The sequence below is a fragment of the Topomyia yanbarensis genome, chromosome 2 (assembly GCF_030247195.1).
Source record: "Topomyia yanbarensis strain Yona2022 chromosome 2, ASM3024719v1, whole genome shotgun sequence".
NCBI classification, from domain to species: domain Eukaryota; kingdom Metazoa; phylum Arthropoda; class Insecta; order Diptera; family Culicidae; genus Topomyia; species Topomyia yanbarensis.
The window spans coordinates 4,917,485-4,936,459 of NC_080671.1; the positions used below are offsets into that span (position 1 = coordinate 4,917,485).

General features: G+C 38.5%; 1 protein-coding gene across 1 annotated transcript; it reads right to left on the minus strand.

Moving 5' to 3' along the window:
- Positions 1-16,333: 16,333 nt before the first annotated feature.
- LOC131678289 (uncharacterized) lies at positions 16,334-18,142 on the minus strand. Its single transcript, XM_058958326.1, has 2 exons — positions 17,423-18,142; positions 16,334-17,302 (listed from the first exon to the last, which is right to left on the minus strand). Exons 1-2 carry the CDS (start codon positions 18,140-18,142, stop codon positions 16,334-16,336), a joined length of 1,689 nt encoding a protein of 562 aa, XP_058814309.1.
- Positions 18,143-18,975: the final 833 nt, after the last annotated feature.

Below are 18,975 nucleotides of genomic sequence, written 5' to 3' on the forward strand. Positions count from 1 at the left end.
TATTTTTTACTTATTTTCATTAAATGAGGTAAGTACGCATCACATATTGTACAAAGTTCATTTCAAAATCCAAACCCCTTCCAGAAATTTTTTCTGATACTGCCACAAATTATCGTACATGGAATCAAATTTTCCCTGAACTACTACCCACTCATTACTCTATATGGTTAGAGCTTTTCTTTATGAATTTTCATAAAACAAAATATTTGTAAATTGTAATTTATCATTTTATTGCGCACAAAAATCTATTAGAAGATTCAATGCAGTAAAACCACATGTAGATACTACCCTTACTTTGAAAACACAATCGACCAACGTTTCTTCGCTATTTGGAAAATCTTGCACATCACGTTTACCTTATGGTGGAATGTTCCGCGAAAAAATATGCTCAAGGCTATGATTTGCACCTGTGCCAGCCATAAGCTTGTCTCGTTTAGCTATTATCAATTTAATTGCCGGTTGCAGTCTATTAATAAGATAACCATACTACGTACCAGTAGTAAACTATCTTCATTACACACTCTTTCTAAAAAGAAAATACACAAAGAAAGCGCTCTTTTTTTAAAAAATCATTGTTACTTATCTGAAATCAAATAATCGCCTTTCGATGATGAAACATTCCTGAAATTAAATATAGCTCATCAGATAAATTCGTTAATGAAAATTGAGCAATTTTCAACCTTACCTTTTATGATTTTCACCAATTTGGAATTGTGATCGAAGGACCAAAACAAATTTGTAGCAATACAATAGCAACTGTTACAGTTGCTTTCCAATAAAACTATATTTTTTGTCGAAATCTTTAATCAAATCGCACACGCAGGGTAGCCAGAATGTATTTCATCAAATCATTATTTTACGTTGTATTTTTGTTCAAAAATATAAAGTTAAGTTAATCGACACATAGTATTTCAGACCAAGTCCTAAGAAAAATAAATTGTGATGTAGATTGTCTCAATCTACAGCACAGTAACAATTAAAATCTGTAGGTTTCGACAGGCATTAAAAAATGTCGGTTGTTTAGTAGATGTAAACCGCTATGAGTATGGCTACCCTGTACTATGGACCAATAATACCAAAACAAGTATAGGCCCTTCAGGAATAGTCACTGAAATTGATATTAGGTTTGTTCCAGTACCATGAGAAACTGGAAGTACCCCAAAGCAAACAAGCAGAAAATTGTTCCTGCATTCCTTTCTTCGCTTTTTTCTTCGTGTACACTGAGAAACAAAAATATGCAGAGTTAGCATACTTTCTTTCCCATTTCTTTTAAAGACGATAGTACGAATATGTTCAATGCATAAAATTTACAACAGAAGAAGCGAGAGGAAGATAGGAAAGTATGCTAACGATGATTAATTGAAGTTTTGTGTGTAAAAAATCGGAGTAAAAAAGAGCAAATGTTTTGCTTCTGTTTGTTCTGGAACAACTGGCAATAAGAAGCGTGTACTGGAACAAACCTAGTGTGCACCAGAAAGGAGATTATAACTACTAGAGGGAGCAAAGCGCTACTGTCTCCATGTATTCACGGACTGAAACATGGGGTCTCGCTCTAGCATATTGTATCCCATTACTTTGACGGAGCAATACGTGTTAAACTAATGGACTTAGCATATGTAAGAGCGAAATAATAAACCATGAATGTTAACAGCGGCATGCGACCTCTAGTAGTTATAATCTCTTTTTGCACCTGAGATCCCTGTCAAAAAAAAATGCGGACGAACATAGTCAGGCGATTTAAAAAGTTTGACGTTTGACTCAACTCGCCTGTGCTAATTGCCCTTCGGAACAAATGCGATTTAAAGGCAATTTTAATACTTAGCCAAATTTTCTGGCGGCTGAAATGAACTTGGTTGTTTTTCTCGTTGTTTCAAACATGGCGGTTCATGTTTGGTTTAAGCTTAAAATTGTTTTTTGAACAATAGGGATCTTTAATTTGGAAAAATTATGTCAGTGTTTCATATGTACTGATAGCGGGTGTCCTTACGAGTACACTCATATCATTCTTAAACCTTAATTATTCTTTTCTGATTTTTAAATTAAAAAAAAAACCAAATTAAATTCAACGAACAAACTGACAGTTATCCTATTAAATGACGTATCTGCAAATATCTCGTTCGCCTCATTGTTAACCGGGACAGCACCCCACACAGCATGATCTGGTACTTTTGCAATCCACTAGCAGCCTGCCATCCCAAGTATCATCTGCAAACTATGGTAGATCTGATAAGGCAACCTATAGAGTCGTGCAAGTCGCATGGGTTTGGATTTGTTATTGTCTTAAAAGGAAACAAACTAAAACATGTTTTTTCAATAGTTTTGGGCCTAAAAATGAAAAAGAACTCACGGTACTAATCTGCATCAGAAAATGCCTTAACCCGCACATCCCCAAACGTGTGCTTCACTTGTACTTTGTTTGTCTAGTGCACTTAATTTAGCCAACGAATGTGGGAAATTGTGGAATCGTGTGTATGTATAGTTTTGAAGTGCAATACCAATTTCACCATTGATTCTTTCTATAATTTGGTGGTGATTACCTGGTATACTGGTAAGCATATGTGAGTAGATAATGAATCCGAAAATAAGCATTATTTTTAATTTTCATATTAGGCAATTAAGGGCGATTAAATGGCGCGTTCCGTGGGCGATTTAGGGGCGGGTTGGGCGTCAAAAAAATGACGGCGGCAAATCGCCCAAATGCGGCATTTGAAATAGCCCCCTAATTGCCAGCAATTTGCTGGCAAATTAAAGGGCAATTAGCGCATCCGAGTTGGCAAATAGCCCCCCGTTAGCCAGCAATTTGCCCTTGGATAACTGGCAGCTCATTTTTCAGGAAGAAAACACTGGCATGCCATGCAAATGTTCAAGCTCTAGCTTAATAATTTCATTGTCGTCGTAAGAACTTTACATGTTATGGGGTCGTAGTTGGTCAATTGTCTTGTACGCAGCACACCTGGTTATTATACATCGTGTTAGAAATTTTTCTTAGGAGATTTTTTAACCCGAAGAGGCGAATGACCTTAAGGTTGAAACCTCTATAATCGAAATAAAAAACTTTACATGTACGAATAGAAAAACTAATTCGAAGATATGATTTCATACTTGTGCAAATATCTTTTGTTGTTACAGAATTTGTTTTGTTCTTTTCGTTTCTCTGCACTCGATAACACAAGGAAAGAGAGAAAAATATTTTGACCATAATCGCAATACCTTTTTCATATACATCCAAAAAGAACATGTTATGTGACGTGATTCTCGATTGGCTCCGGCATTTGACATGTATAATCAGTTAAAAACAATCGAAGCTCTTTTTTGACGGCTCAAAATGAACCTGACGCGACTCGCGGTGAATAGAAAAAATATTTATTCAAATATCCATCCTTATTCATTCAGTTGAATTGAATACTTTACGGTGACGTCACAAATGAACAGAGTGTTCATTCTTGACAGTTCGCTTGTACTGTTTACATGGACTGTTGAAATTCTTCACGATTAGCTTCGAGCGAATCTAGTCGTCCACAAATTGTTCTAAGTCCATGTTAACAGTACAAGGAGCTGTCAATAAAAGTGAGGTTAACTGTGTCTGTAAAGAACCTAATATCTAGGAGAATGTTTTCAAATACCGGTAAAGCATATGAAACAACAATCATCATCGCTCACATTGTGCCTTTGATGCGTTTGATTTGTTGCTGCACGGTCGAAATCTGCAAATCTGCATAGATAAATGGGCGGTTTGTTCGTTTGACGTTTTCAGCTGCGTCACTGAATATTGAAAATGAATGCGGCTGAATATATGATCAATTTTCATTCAATGAATTTGAATATTTTTAACTCTGTCTACAATTGGCTCCGCTCAGTGTCTCCGCCTAATGATGAATTTAGTAACTATACTGAAGACTCCCATGGAACGATTTTGAAAAATTCTGAAGGGAAGGTTTAATTGAATCGGGTGGCGTTCAGGGTGGCCAGACCTACCGATTTTGGTCTTCCCTACCGATTCACAGACTACCAAGGGAAAACTACCGATATTTTGTTATACCTACCGAAAACTACCGATTTTTATTGATTTTGGACACATCCTACTCAACATTCATTTTTGGGTTCGATTTGGTTTGAGATATGTGTTTTCAGTATTTTACAATTCTATGTCAACACTACGTTTTTAGGACAACAACCCGGCCTACCGGTAACTACCGATAAACTTTTAGTGACCATACCGTTATTAAGGAATTCTATCTGGCCACCCTGGTGGCGTTACTGTTTGACGACCCCACATATAAATGTCAATGACTCACACTCAATGTTAATATAGGTCAACAAAAAAAACGAGAAAATTAAATATATAGATAGGGGAAAGTACATTACTTTTTAATCCAACGTCGATAAAAGTTGTAACAGAAAAAGGAAAAGAAAATTTAAAAAAAAATCTTATGTAGTTCCGTAGTTTCTTCTACAGGAAAGCACTAAAGGTAAAGAATCATATACGCGTATTAATCACTAATTTAATTTTCAGTTCATTGCGACTATTTATAAAACATTTCGTATGTCCTGTGATCAACGGGTCAGACGAATCTCGCTTTAAATATCTACGAATGTAGCAGTGTTTCATGCGACCTGAGAATGTTATTAAGAATATTTCGTGAACGACGGAGCGTTAATGTCCAGTGTGAAAAATCTGGTTAGTTTTGTTAATCCGACTGCTTTAAAGTTTTTCAAATGCTGCGTAAATGACGGTGAATTCTGTTAAGGGACAAACAGAATGCTTCATCACTTATAAAGTGTCAGGCTTTATTGAGATAGTTTCCAAGTTGTCTCAATGTCGTGCTTACCACAGAAAACAAGCCATTGTCTAGTACAGCGGTTCTCAACCTTTTTCGTAGCACGGGCCCCTTAAAAACGCCTTGGGTTACTGCGGACCCCCACGGATAAACATCGATTTTTTGTGCTATCAATATGTTATTTTCAGTTAGGAAACAAGACTTGAAATTTCAATCTCCGCTCGGAAAATATATTTTTCTTTTCAGCAACGATTTCACGGTCCCCTTAGGGGTCCGCGGACCCTAGGTTGAGAATCACTGGTCTAGTAGACTTCAAATCGGACTTTGCCGCTCCGTCAGATACAATTTGTATGTTTGAACCTAAAGTTTTAACCACTTCGCACTGGTACATTTTAGAACACAACGACATATGCAACACTTTATAAATAGTTTTAATAGTTTGTATGCTTTGACAAATATGCTTAAATTGGTGTAATTTTGCTGCAGCTTGCAAAATAAATTGTAGAGTGCTAAATTTTATTAAAATTTTAAAGGAAATTGTGAAACAATGATTTCACACCTTATTCCGATTTAAAGGTAATGATCAGTCTCATAGTAGGAAAAGTGATACTAACAACTAGTAGAAACTGTGTTCTGTATTTATAAACTACACTAAACCAGTGGACAGAGTTCGTACTTTAGAGCAATAACATTGGATGATGAACTATGATATGCTAAAGTTATTCACAATTCGAAGATAATACAATCACTACTTTTTTGACTTGAAGATGATTTGTATATCAATTCAACAACACCAAACCAGTGCATTGTAATTAAAAGAGCAGAATTATAATAGTTTACAACTTACAATTTTTCTGATCCGATGCTCGAGACTTTAGATATTGAGAGTTTATAAATTATTATACTATTAATCGTCATTTTGACAGAATACCGACATTGCCATCATTTGAAACCGAAACGAATCCATGATTAGCAATTTTCTTGATAAATAGGCTCTCCATAGGTACCAGTTATTATGATAATTGGTTACCTTAGGTACATTTTCCCCTGTAAGCAGATCTTATTTTTAAAAATAGGTTATTTTAGTATTTGTGGAACATAAAAAGGACTGGAAAGTGAAAATTTTAATATTTAAACTTAAAAAATAAGTTGTTGCAACTAACCTTGCTGATAGTCTTATTGTGCTCCTGAAAGGGAGGTTTTATGCAAAGCTGGTGTGATGAGGCTTGGCCACATAGCCGAGTCCGCCTCACTTCGTCGGCCGCTGAGGATACGCCGTACCAGGTGGACGTCTACACGCCGACGTAAGCGTAAACAAGCCTGTAATCCACTCGTTTGCCCGGTATACTCAAACGTAGAGGCTGTGCCTAATACAGCATTAAACACAGCGATATGGCATAGCAAATGACAATTTTTATTTAGTTACAATTACACTAGCTACTTGGTAACAAGAACAAAATATTGCCTCTGCCTAATGTCACATCGCCACATCGTTTTTTACAAATTTTCCACAACACCGATCACCAACAAGTTATTTTATGCGTTCAGCAGTTGAACAAATACGGAAATAAAACAATCAATTCTGCTTTTTAACACAGTTCCTAGTTATGAATTTCATTAGAAATTTTTGTTTCCCGTCATGCTGAATTCTCACAGCAAATCACACAGCTCAGAAATAGCAAAAATAGCACTTTATTCCTCTCCTTTTGAAAATACTGTTTTAGTTTCTGAATTTAACCGTATACATAGTTGAAATTGAATATTTTATTTTTATTTTCCATAGTGCTGTTTTGTGTCCAGGATTTCATACAGCTAAAACCTTCTCTTAAAAACAAGAAAGCTATTTAGAAAACTATAAGCTGAATTTTAACTTAACAGTTAGTTGGGTTTACGACTTTCTTCTTAAATTCAACTAATTCGAAAACAGAAATAGGATTTAGCACTAGAGCTGATTTCTTGCTTTCCGTGTGGGAATGACGGAGTGATTCGAGTTGTTACACTTCAGACAGCAAACGGAATCATCACCCGTCCCGCAGCGAAGGTTTGCATTCTTCCGATAGAGTCGGCGGAATGTGCGCCAACGAACACAACAAACGCAACGCAACAGTGATCAAGTTAGAGGTTTCCATCTAGATCAACTTTACAAATTCGTCGGTTTCTGCCGGAGCAGATCAACCATAAGAGGGTTCGGTTCCGACGGATCAACGAAGCGTCAACCCACAACCATGCGCTGAGGAAGGCGTATTTATTAGAACCACAAGGCCCTTAAATTGTAGGGTTCAGGTAAGGACCTGTCCATTCTTTCTACTTTTTTGAAACCCGCTACCGGGTCTTATTTGTTTTCATGGTTTCCGACTGGAATGGTCTGAGGAGGAACGTTATAATCTACAACGAGTTAAGATTCATCAAGGGGAAGAACGACACACACGAATCTACACGAACTGCACCAACATCGAGGACAGTCTACGAACGGTTCAGAAATCGTTATTTCAGCGGGGGCAGGATGTTCGCTTCTACAAACTGACCCTACCAACACGCCGCCAATGTTACCCACGATCGAAGGGACATCGCGTCCAATTTTACCCTTTACGATAAGATAAAAAATTAGATTAAGTTCAATGCTGTTTTAATAGTTTAATATATGTTTTATGGAATAAATTTAGTGTTGTTCGCATGAGGTTTTATAACTGAATACGTGTAGTATGTGACTATATTCGAGTGCTGTTAAATTTCGCGATCGATCAAGATCAATAGCACCTGCTTTCGCCATCCTCTACATTCTAATTGCGGCAGCCACCGGAGCTAGCAAAGGTACAGATACGGCGCGGAGAAACTGTCGGTCCGCCTATCGGACACTTTGTCCACTAATCACCACGGCTATCGACACACATCTTGATTTAGAACATTGTTATTTTTTGGTTAATTTAATGTTTTAAATCACTTTTATTCAGGATTATTGAATATTATATGATGCGTGATGAGAATGATAAAATAAAATTAGTCAGAGCAATTCAAAATTGTTGAAATTTAAAGTTTTTCCGCAAGCAAATGTTTTAGGGGGGCGAATTATAGTACATTTACCCTAGTGATTGATTATCATGAAAATGTTGCCAACGTTGTGGAAAACAATGCCTTTTTAGTTTTTAAAGATGTCCGCATTTCGAGGCGTTCTAAATTGATCGTTACAAATTTACACCATTCTAGAGTACGATATAAACATATTTGTCTTTGCGTAATAAGGAGATGAATCAAGATCCTAAAAATGTGATACATGATCCGGCTTATGCAGCACAACAATATTAATTTTCAGCAATTTGTTCAGCATTTTCCCGCCAGCACGTTTTTTTTAATCCGGGCCCGAAATCTATCTCCTGTAATGTAAATGTAATGCGGGCTTTTTATACCTGTTACAAACCCGGCCTGGGCTCTTGCCCGAAACCGGACATCATCTTATGACCAATCAAAATGACCCACGATGCTTTGGTGCAGGTTTGCCAACTTTACCCATAGGTTTTAGTACTTTTAATTGTACTAAGCGAGGTTGAAGTCTTCGCTGCTCAGTGGTGGGAACAAGCAGTATAGCCACCTATCCACCCTACTCTGGTTCGAACACGCAAATGCCTTACTATGTAGTCTCTACACTGACGACTAAAATTATTTAAATTAAATTTTATATAATGCAAAATTAAGTATTTGTGTAAAATTTACATTTACTTTCAATATTTGTATGGCCAAAACATCACCGAATTCTCAAAGTTCGGGTTGTGAACTTTTTCAAAGGTTACAAACCCATCATTTATAAAATATCTATCTGTCTTTCAATTTCATTGCTTTCGTTTCTCTTAGTTTTAAATTTGCCGAAATAAGCAAGAAAATCGATACAGACATCATTTATTAACTAAAATCCTTCGTACGTCGCTGGAGAAAATAATTTAGAATATGCTGTGAATATTTCAAAGGTTTGAAGTGGATTTGAAAAAAACGAGTTGGAAGCTTTAATTAGGCTTGGAGTTTACCTAAAAACGATAGGACCAGAATTGATAGTATATGGGTCATTCCATGCGAAGTGATCAAGGCACGTGTATTCGACCTCCACGGATTTGAACAAAATTTAGAGGAATATAAAATAATATATAAATATATAAAAACCCAAATTTTTGTGACAATTGAACCACCCCTCGGGTCATGGGAGCACCCCCCGTTTTGGCAAATTGCCAAAACCCTTAATATTCTTTTGATCATATCTCCGGTTCTATTTACTCTAGAATCAAACCACAGGATGGCTTTTGAAGAAAATTGTTCAAGGAGACTATAAAAAATATTATTTTTTGCCGACAGTGTTGCCAAGTATGCAATTTTTTCAGTTAAATATTAAAAGTTAATTTTTCTCAAAATACGTATATTTTAATTTTGAAAATTTTAATGCCATCGCGTTCCTCAGACATTTTTACATAAAAAACACTTATCATCCCAATATACTATGAGCGCATCCTGAGATACACCGTTTTGAAGAGAAAAAAAAACCGCAATTTCCCATATAAAATCGCAAGCGCACAACACTAAAAAACCAACTTGAGTATTCTGAGTTCAAACATAATTTTTCGTGAAGTAGACGAGAAATGATGAAAAACTACGTATTTGGTTTGCTTCTAGCAGATCAGGGTCGATTTTTATGACAGTTTGAAGATTTTCTCAATTTTGGCCAATAAAAATGGATTTTTATATGAGAAAATCGGAGTTTTTCCCTTCAAAACGGTATATCTCAGGATGCGCTCATATTATATTGGGACGATAATTGTTTTTTATGTAAAAATGTCTGAGGAACGCGATGGCTTTAAAATTTTCAAAATTAAAATATACGTATTTTGAGAAAAATTAACTTTTAATAATTAACTGAAAAAATTGCATACTTGGCAACACTGTCGGCAAAAAATAATATTTTTTATAGTCTCCTTGAACAATTTTCTTCAAAAGCCATCTTGTGGTTTGATTCTAGATTAAATAGAACCGGAGATATGATCAAAAGAATATCAAGGGTTTTGGCAATTTGCCAAAACGGGGGGTGCTCCCATGACCCGAGGGGTGGTTCAATTGACACAAAAATTTGGGTTTTTATATATTGGCCCTAGATGAACAATTCCTCCAAATTTTGTTCAAATCCGTGAAGGTCGATTTCAAGTTTGCATCTTTTTTTGATCACTTCGCGTGGAATGACCCATATACAATCAGGTATTCTGTTCGCCTTCCATTTTCTGTTATATCATTTTATTTCAATAACAAATAATCTTAAAAATTCTACGGTGGTGTATTATGCTTTTCACCGAAGATTACCACGTGACGGATTCGATTCAAAATAGTAACAGAATTGAAAATATACAATTTTAGCTGAATCCGCAAAAATTGGAACAAATGTCAGACAAAATATAGCGCCTGTTAGTCAGAAATTAGACGGTCATGAGATTATTCACTCCTTCACTACCTGCGGTGGGAAAATTGGAAAGTATTTGTTACTATTTTGGTACCCAATTAATTCATTGATATCCCATCCATTGGGATGCTTTTTATTCCCCACTCGATTTTTTTAAATCCTCCCATGTTTCTTTTTGGTTCAAAACCAAAAGTCGTTCGTAAGCTGTTCATATCATGATCAATTTAAATAAATTCGCGGAACATCGCGGAATCGAAAAGATTAAATCCTTAAAATGACAGTTTTGCGATCTTGTCGCTATCTTGTTTTTTTTTACCACAATAACGACAAAAGATAAAAAAACAATTAAAAATATTTTCAAACAACTTTTCTCCTAGAACACAATTAGCTGCATAGCAGGTCTTCTAAAAATAAGTTGATAGTCGGTGAGGTACGAGTTTTTTTTATTTTCCGGGAAATGGTATTCCGCGAAATGGTTTTTCCGGGAAATGATACATTCCGGGAAATAGTTTTCCGGGAAGTGGTATTCAGTGAAATGACGTACAACCGTATGTGCGGACTTACTAATAAAATGTGACCTATACATCGATTTCTTGAAGATGACTAAACCTATTTTTACGAACTTAGTCTCAAAGACTTCCTGTTCCGGTGTTATGGAAAAATAAGCGAGAACACACAGAAAATACTTATATAAAACTATATCACAGAGACTTGAAAGGTGAAAATGTTGTTAGAACATGTGCCAAATTGCTTGAATTTGTAAATTTAACTTAACTTATTGCCTATTTCTGGAGATGGCTGAATCGATTAATACAAACTAAGATTCAAATAAAAGGTATAATATTCCCATCGGCTGCAATTGAATTTCATTTTGATCCGACGTCTAGTTCTGGAGTTACGAGTTGAAGAACACGGTTACATAGAAAATCTTGTTAAAATTTGTCCACATCGGTTTCTCGAAATTTTCTCAACCGATTTATATAAACTGAAAGATACAACGCTTCCAACTTCTAGTTCATGAATTCCAGGGTGATGAGTACGATTACGCATAAACTCCCGATATCAACGGATACTGCGGGCACATTAAAAAAAACTTCACCTTGATACATTGGTGAAGTTTTTTTTAATGTGACCACAACTGCTTGGATTTTAAGTTCTAGGTCCCCAGCAGTCATTCAAAGTAGCTTTGGCCAAATAACAATTACATTGGTGTCTCGGCTTGACCGATTAAACCAAACTTAGTCTCTTAGAAAGCTTTTATAGCCCCATGAACTGCCATTGAATTTCATTTCGATAAGCTTACTTACGGTTTCGGAGCTCCGGATTGTGGCGTGCGGTCACATAGAAAATTCCGATTCAAACCGATACCGCGATGAATGCAGTTTGTCGCAGATAGTTGGTCCGATTTTCTCATACTTAGTCCCATATCAAAGGTATATTATTCCCATAGATGTCTATTAAATTTTATATGAATTGGTTATATGATTCTGCAAATATAGACTGAACCGTCCGGTGACATATGAATTTCCCATATAAGCCGGAACTAAAGTGTTTTCAATGGAATGATCCCATGAAATTTCAGAAATCTAATTCGTATTTCCAATGTCAAATATTTCTAAAATGCATAAAACTTCGAGATTCTATATTATCTCGATATTTTTTTTTTTGACTAATATCGACTTTTTGGTGTTTAAACCTTTTGGACATAAAATATTTGTCCTGCACATGGTGCGAACATTACCCTTCTTCTCCCATCTACTGATCAAGGCAACCAAACTGTGTCTCAAACCGCCGATTGCTGGTTATGATGGTGCAAGTTTTCGACTTCTTTTTGCTTGTATATAGTTGTCATGTCATGTATAATAAAAATGTACTATATTGCCCATAATCGCAAGTCAGTCCCATGTTCTGTGGGATTCCCTATCTACATGGGACTAGTTTGCGATTATAGGCAGTATATTCATTAGACAACTTATAATGAACATAACCATCCCTGAAATCCTAGTGTTTATTATTGAGAAAGGCACAATTGCACCGCTAGGTGGATTAAAACAGGTTTTTTTCTATTCAATGCATGAAATCTTTTCGAGGATATTACTGATTTTATCCACCTAACAGTGACATAGAACTTATATAGTCTCAACTAAACAAATAAATTGCTCTACTGAACAGAAACAGAAGGGTTATTGCAACCCTGACAAACATTTTCCAATTCGTCGGTATTGTGGAACATTTTGTCAGAACTCAAGTTAATTTGGTCTATGTTAAGTCAGATCTGACTAAGTCACAAAACCTTAAAAAGTGAGATAATGATAACATTGGTCAACTAATTTTACCAAAATTACGGCAAAAGTTAATTTTAAATAATATTGTAATGAATGCCACAACTCAAACTTCAAACTCGTTTTTTCAAAATCAATAAAATGTCGCTTAGTCTGGTCTGATGTAACACCGACCGTATATGTATAAGAATAAATGTTGTTATCACAACAAAAAACTCTAATTGATCGTGTGTCGTACAAATAAAATTTGTCAGAATTATACCTTCTGTGCAAAGTCCGAGCCCCCTCTACAACTTCGGACCCGGGGGGAAACACCCCGTGCACCCTCCTCTCTCGGCGGCCATGTCCTTCTGTGATTTGCAATCGATAGTCATGTAAGAAGGTATTGGATTAGTCACTCGCATCCTCACAATACGAACGCCGCTGGAAATACTGGTGAAAAACTTTCTCCAAGTGTCGTAATAGATTCCATTTCTCAGTATTGCGACGATGTAATCTGCCTTAGTGCACGGTGCCAGATCATGGATACGAACGTCCACCATGTTATTTTCCATATACACGGGGATCTTGATTCTGGTGCTATTAAATTCGACATCGTGTTGTATCTTGTTCGTGCAATAAAGTTTCCCCTAAACGTAATCGAAACACATTTTTCGACGTGATCTTGCTGAATGTACATAAGGGAGATTAAGCACCATTTTAACTTAAACCAGTTGATCCACCCCCTGAATTGTGGGTCTAACACGAGTTTTCTTAAGGAGCTACAATGTCCTACAATGTCGAGAAAGTTTGAATTTACGTAGAGGCACAAAGAAATGATTCTATTACATCAAACTTATAGTATTGTGGTAGTACAGTTTTCAGTGAAATAAACAAGCGTAAGTTTGTAAAAATATATTGATAATTGGCGGAGTTATGGCTTTTTCCCCGAAAACCTTTTTCAATAAGAAGGTTTGCTGTGATCACGATTAAAGACCAATAGATTAACTAAAATCCGAAAACTCAAAAAAATCCATTCGTATACGAGTATTCTTCGTACTTTAACGATTAGTTGAATAAATAACAATTTTTTCTCCATTCGGGAACGGTTTTCCTAAAAAATCGTTGTTTTCAGCTCTGAAAATTGTATTCAAAACTTATCATCTGTGTGGAAATCTAAATGCCTGCCTACGAGATCGCTCTGTCTGCTTGACTGCGGATTAGAAGCGTCCGTTCACCGCGGGAGATGGAATGCGAAAGAGGACGAGTGCCGGTTTGGGCTATTCTCGTGGCATGGCTTGCTGTGTCCGGCGGTCGTTCGTAACCATCGCATTTTTCCCACTCACATCTCTATCCATAGAGTGACCTACTTATACCTCACATCTCCCTTCTCCATTGGACAAAAAATGGCAAAAAAATGTTACCATCTTACCAGTTTACCAACAACACAACAATTTTCAATTCTTATGTATTTATTCGTCTTGCATTTTATAAAAAAAATTAAATGATTTGCCTATTATTCATCTGTTGTGGTATTGCTGAAGAAATAACGGGTTTTTCTATTTGTTTTACAGTAAATGTTGAGTTTCATCGTATCGTACCGTTAGCTGGAAAAAAATGGTCCTGTGTAGTATTTGTTATACATGTAGTCCGTGTTGGCTGATTGGACAAATCATGAATTACCTAAAAAGTGTTATTGTTGTAATAATAGTCAATAAGTCTTTTCTTACTTTTACCAGTCAGCAGGATGTATTCATTTCTTCGAGTCCTTGTACATAATTTTTCAGATAAGCTGGAACTTGCTTCGGCCTGTCAGAACGTCGTGGAGTTTCTTCATTCGGAGGTTTGTTGCAATCAGCAGGCTTGCGATATGCGTCTCTCCATTCGTACACTTTTTTGGTATGACACACATGTCGTTTGAGAATCCGGCCTTGATCGTCACCAAGGATGAGGTTTCCATTATCCTCTTCCATTACTGTGTAACGTAATGGGTCAAATCTGCTTTCCCCTTTTGACCTAGCATGGCGCTCCACTATGACGGTGTCACCAGGCTTTACGCTAGACTTCTTTGCGCCCCTGCGAGCATCTTCATGATTCTTGGATTTTGGTTTTGCTTCCCGGTCCTTTGCTTCCAACAATTTGTCGTCATGGAACGCCTTCGTGTGACGTAAAAGCGGAAGTCGGCGCTTTATCTTGCGACCAAGCATAACCTCTTCCGGGGGAACTCCTATGATCGTATGTGCTGCGGAATTGTGCGCATTAACAGCGGCTTTCAATTCCTCTTGATAAGGACTATCGTTCGATACAGCTGTTGCCATCGCTTTGTTAATGACTTTCATGCTGTTCTCAACTAACCCGTTTTGCTGTGGGAACAGTGGTGTGGAGAAAACAGTCTGAATGCCTCTGTCTGAGCAATATTGCTTGTATTCGGTGCCATTGAACGGTGGTCCATTATCAGACCGGATACATCGTGGAAATCCTTCCTTCTCGAAAATCTCCTCTAGTACTTTTCTTGTATTCTCAAAGCTCGTTGATTTGACTGGGCGTGCGATCAAATACCGTGAACGATATTCGATGATGACCAATATCGAAATGTTTCCGAATCTAATATAAGGACCGTTAAAGTCGAGTGCGACCGTCTCCCATACTACGTGCGTTGCGAATATCCGACGCATTGGGGTGGGCTTTTCCGGTCTACCATTTGTGGCACAAACTTGGCATGACTTGACCCACTTTTCTGCGTCAGTCGTAATCCCCGGCCACCACACTCGCTGTCGTAGAATGCTTTTCAGCTTGGCGGTCAATGGATGGCCATCATGTGCCAGTCGGAGGGCCTTTTCTCGAAGTATTGTTGGAATGACCGCACACCCGTTCTTCACCAGGATTCCGTCTCGAGTGCCAAGATTGTTTTCTACGGATTGAAATCTCCTAAGTTCTTTCGTCCATTCGCCCGTTTCCAAAGCGTCGGTAACTTTCTGGAGCTCCTCATCTTCAGTAGTTGCATCCCGTATTTCCTGCTCTGTTAGAAAACCAACAGTGTTTGCTTCGAGGGTTGCTATTTCCCATGGGCTTTGTTGTTCATCAAATGGATCATCCTCTCCCGCGTAGAGACGGGACGATGAATCCGCAATATTATCACGCCCGCGCACGTACTCTGCGTCATAACTATATGGGCTGAGCCTAAGAGCCCATCCGTCTGCTCTGGTCAATGCTCTCTTTGAATTCTCACGGCTTCTATTCAGAATGAAATGCACTCCTTGTGCATCGGTCCGAAGAGTGAAGTGTCTGCCGAGCAAGCAGAACGAAAAATGTTCAACTGCCCAAACTGCTCCCAGCGCTTCCCGTTGATTTTGAGCATACTTCTTCTCCGTAGCTGTCAAAGCCTTTGACGCGAAACTGATAATTCGTGGCTTACGATCTATACCCTCCTGAACGAGGACCGCACCAAGTGCATTCGGAGAGGCATCTGTATATAAGATTGTTTTATCCTTTTCGGAAAAGTAGCCTAGGGTGGTAGTGCAATTCACGATTCGTTGTTTCACTTCCTCGAATGCCTTTTCTTGATCAGCGCCCCATGTCCATGTCCTACTAGTCGCTACCGGCCAAAGCGGGCTCGAGATATCAGCGAAATTTTTTATGTGCGGACTAATGTAGGAAGCAAGCCCAAGAAAGCTCCGTAACTCAGAAGTAGTGGTTGGATGTCGAAATTTGCGAATGTCGTTTACTTTGGCTTCATCCACGTGGAAGCCATCTTCGTCTAGTTCGTGGCCAAGGAACTTTAGATGAGTTCTATCTAGCTCACATTTGGCCATGTTCAGCGTCAAGTTATTTCTACGAAGAACCTGAAGAACCCGAGCAGTAGTGGTTCACACTTCCTCTAAGCTTTTTCCGAAAATAAGGATGTCATCTATGTATACAACTATATTCGCAATACCTTCCAGGAGCCGACACATTTCTCGTTGGAAGATTTCGGGAGCACAATTTACACCAAACATAAGCCTTGTAAATCTATACATACCGTTCTCTGTCAGGAAGGTAGTGAGGTCCCGCGATTGCTTGTGGAGTTCGAGATGGTAGAAAGCGTTACTCAAGTCCAACTTAGAGTAATATTTCGAACCCTGCAGCTTCAATTTTATCTCGTCTACTAGCGGAAGTCGAAAATACTCCCGTTTGATTGCCCTATTTGGGGCGCGCATGTTGACGACCAAGCGAAAGTCGTTCTTTCCTTTGGCCACCGCGGACATACCACTTATCCAATTTGGGGCCGTTTCTACTTTTTCTATTATTCCGCGAGCCTCCATTTCCGTAAGACGAGATTTAGCAGCTTCGCGATAAGCAGCGGGCACATTGAAATATGCGTTTCTTACAGGAGGTATAGTCTCATCGATGCTGAACCTCACTTTAACCCCAGGTACCTTTGGGAAACTTCCTGTTGTGTCCGAGCTCTCACAGCTGTTGACTGCCGGTCCCACTTCCAGTAATCTCATCTCACTCGCCGTTGATCTACCAAGTAATGATCTGCGACCCTGATCAACAACGAAAAACTCTGCTGCTACGATCGGTTTGGTTAATCCAACTGCCGCAACATGAGCGCGAAAAGAGCAATTGATTTTCATAGGGTTGTTCGAAGCGTAACCACGCAACTCTTTGTTCCCTGAGCAATGTATTGGTTCCAATTGAGCTATCTTTAAGTGATACTCTTTCTTCAAGACCTTCCAATCATCACCCCCGATTACGTTAATGTCTGCTCCTGAATCAATGAGCATACGAATAGGATTCGACGAACCCAAGCGACATTCCACCAGTACATCGCTGAGAGAAAGGGCGTTTACATGCTGAAAGAAGGAAAAGGAATCGCTGAGCATAATTTACTAACACCTGACCTTTTTCTCTTTGACAGTCAAATTTGGGAAAACTTTATTTTAATACTTTTTTGAGATACAAATGGTTTATACCTGATCATTACTATTTTCATCGTCAGTCCAACCTTTGGGCTCTCTTCTTTCCTGTTTTTCTTGAATTAAACTAACACGTTTCTTGTGACAAGTAACAGCAAAATGACCAAGCATACCGCATGTGTTACACTTTTTGTTAAGAGCTGGGCATAGGTCTTGTTTATGTCCCATCCTATTGCATTTCGAGCAACGAAAACGCCGTCCTAGACCAGGCTTATTAGTGTAAGGTACATAACGTTGGCGTATGCCTGTATCCTGGTTTCTATTCTGGCGTTTACGAAACTTGCCATCAGATACGCTGCGCCGTTGTGAAACTGCAAGGGCGCTAATACCGCTCGATGTTGCATTTTCGGTGTGGTACGCCTCATCTCTCGTCGCCGATTGCACAATGTAGATAGTTTCGTGCCCGAAGGTACGAGCAGCTTTCGCCAACTCCCTGTTTGTCAGTCCCTTCAGAAGTTGTACCCGCACAAATCGCTCTTGATCGTTCGGGCTGTATCCACAAAGCCTTACTTTTTCTTGTAACCGAGCGTGAAATGCAACCGCTGACTCATCCTTGCTTTGCCGCATATTCATGAATGCCTCATGCTCAGCTGCCGTATCGGTCATTGACTTGAGATGAGCATCAATATTCTTCACCATAGTCGCGTAACATTGAGGGTCACGAAGATCCGGACGAAGCTTCGCCGCTCTAACTATTCCTTGGAGGTCCTCCCCCATGGATAAGAACAGCATTTGAGCACGGCGAGCGGGATTGCTGACGTTGGAAAGTGATGCTGCGATCTCAAAATTTTCTAGGAATCGATGCCAGGCTTCCCAGAGCTTGTTTGCCGGCACTTTTTTTTGGAAAAGCAGGAGTTTCTCAACGAACACCTGGCTGGCTCTCAAACGGTTTCTGCGTTCCACCGCTATTTGTATATCCCCAGCCATTTTCGGTTCCATCTACTAAGTCAATTGTCGATCGCTGTTGAATGCCGACCGAGTTAGAATTCAGCATGCCTTTATCCATTGCACGTTTCATTTCAGCCAGCAATTTTCCCATGTTAACCAAACGTTCGTGAAAGCCGCCGCTATCTTTCACTACTTCTATATTTGACTCAACACTTTCTTCGTTATCGCTCTCAGTCGCTATTTGCATTGAATCTGGGCTACAATCGCTGCTTGTCCCAGTGGCCTCACATGCACCAAGTTCCAATGACTCAAGTTCGTCATGGTACACGCCTGCAGACAAGTCTTCGACCGAATCTGCCTCCGAGTCGACGGTATCGATCGGAGCTCTTACGTATTTTCCAGTATTTGGCATTTCTGAAATTTCCGAAAAAAACAAAGCTATTTTACAGTAATTAGATGCTTTCGCTAGTTTCGTAAACTGATCGGGTGAAAGGTACCCTCAACTACCAATTCAGGAGCGATTTTTTTATGCTTTCGACTGCGTTTACAACTTGTGAAGATCTTCACAGCACTCCTGTGTAAATTAGTCCTTAAAGAAAATGTTTTGCACAACCTGCATGCATTTTTTTTTGAAAACTATTCATGACGAAGTCAACTCAAAC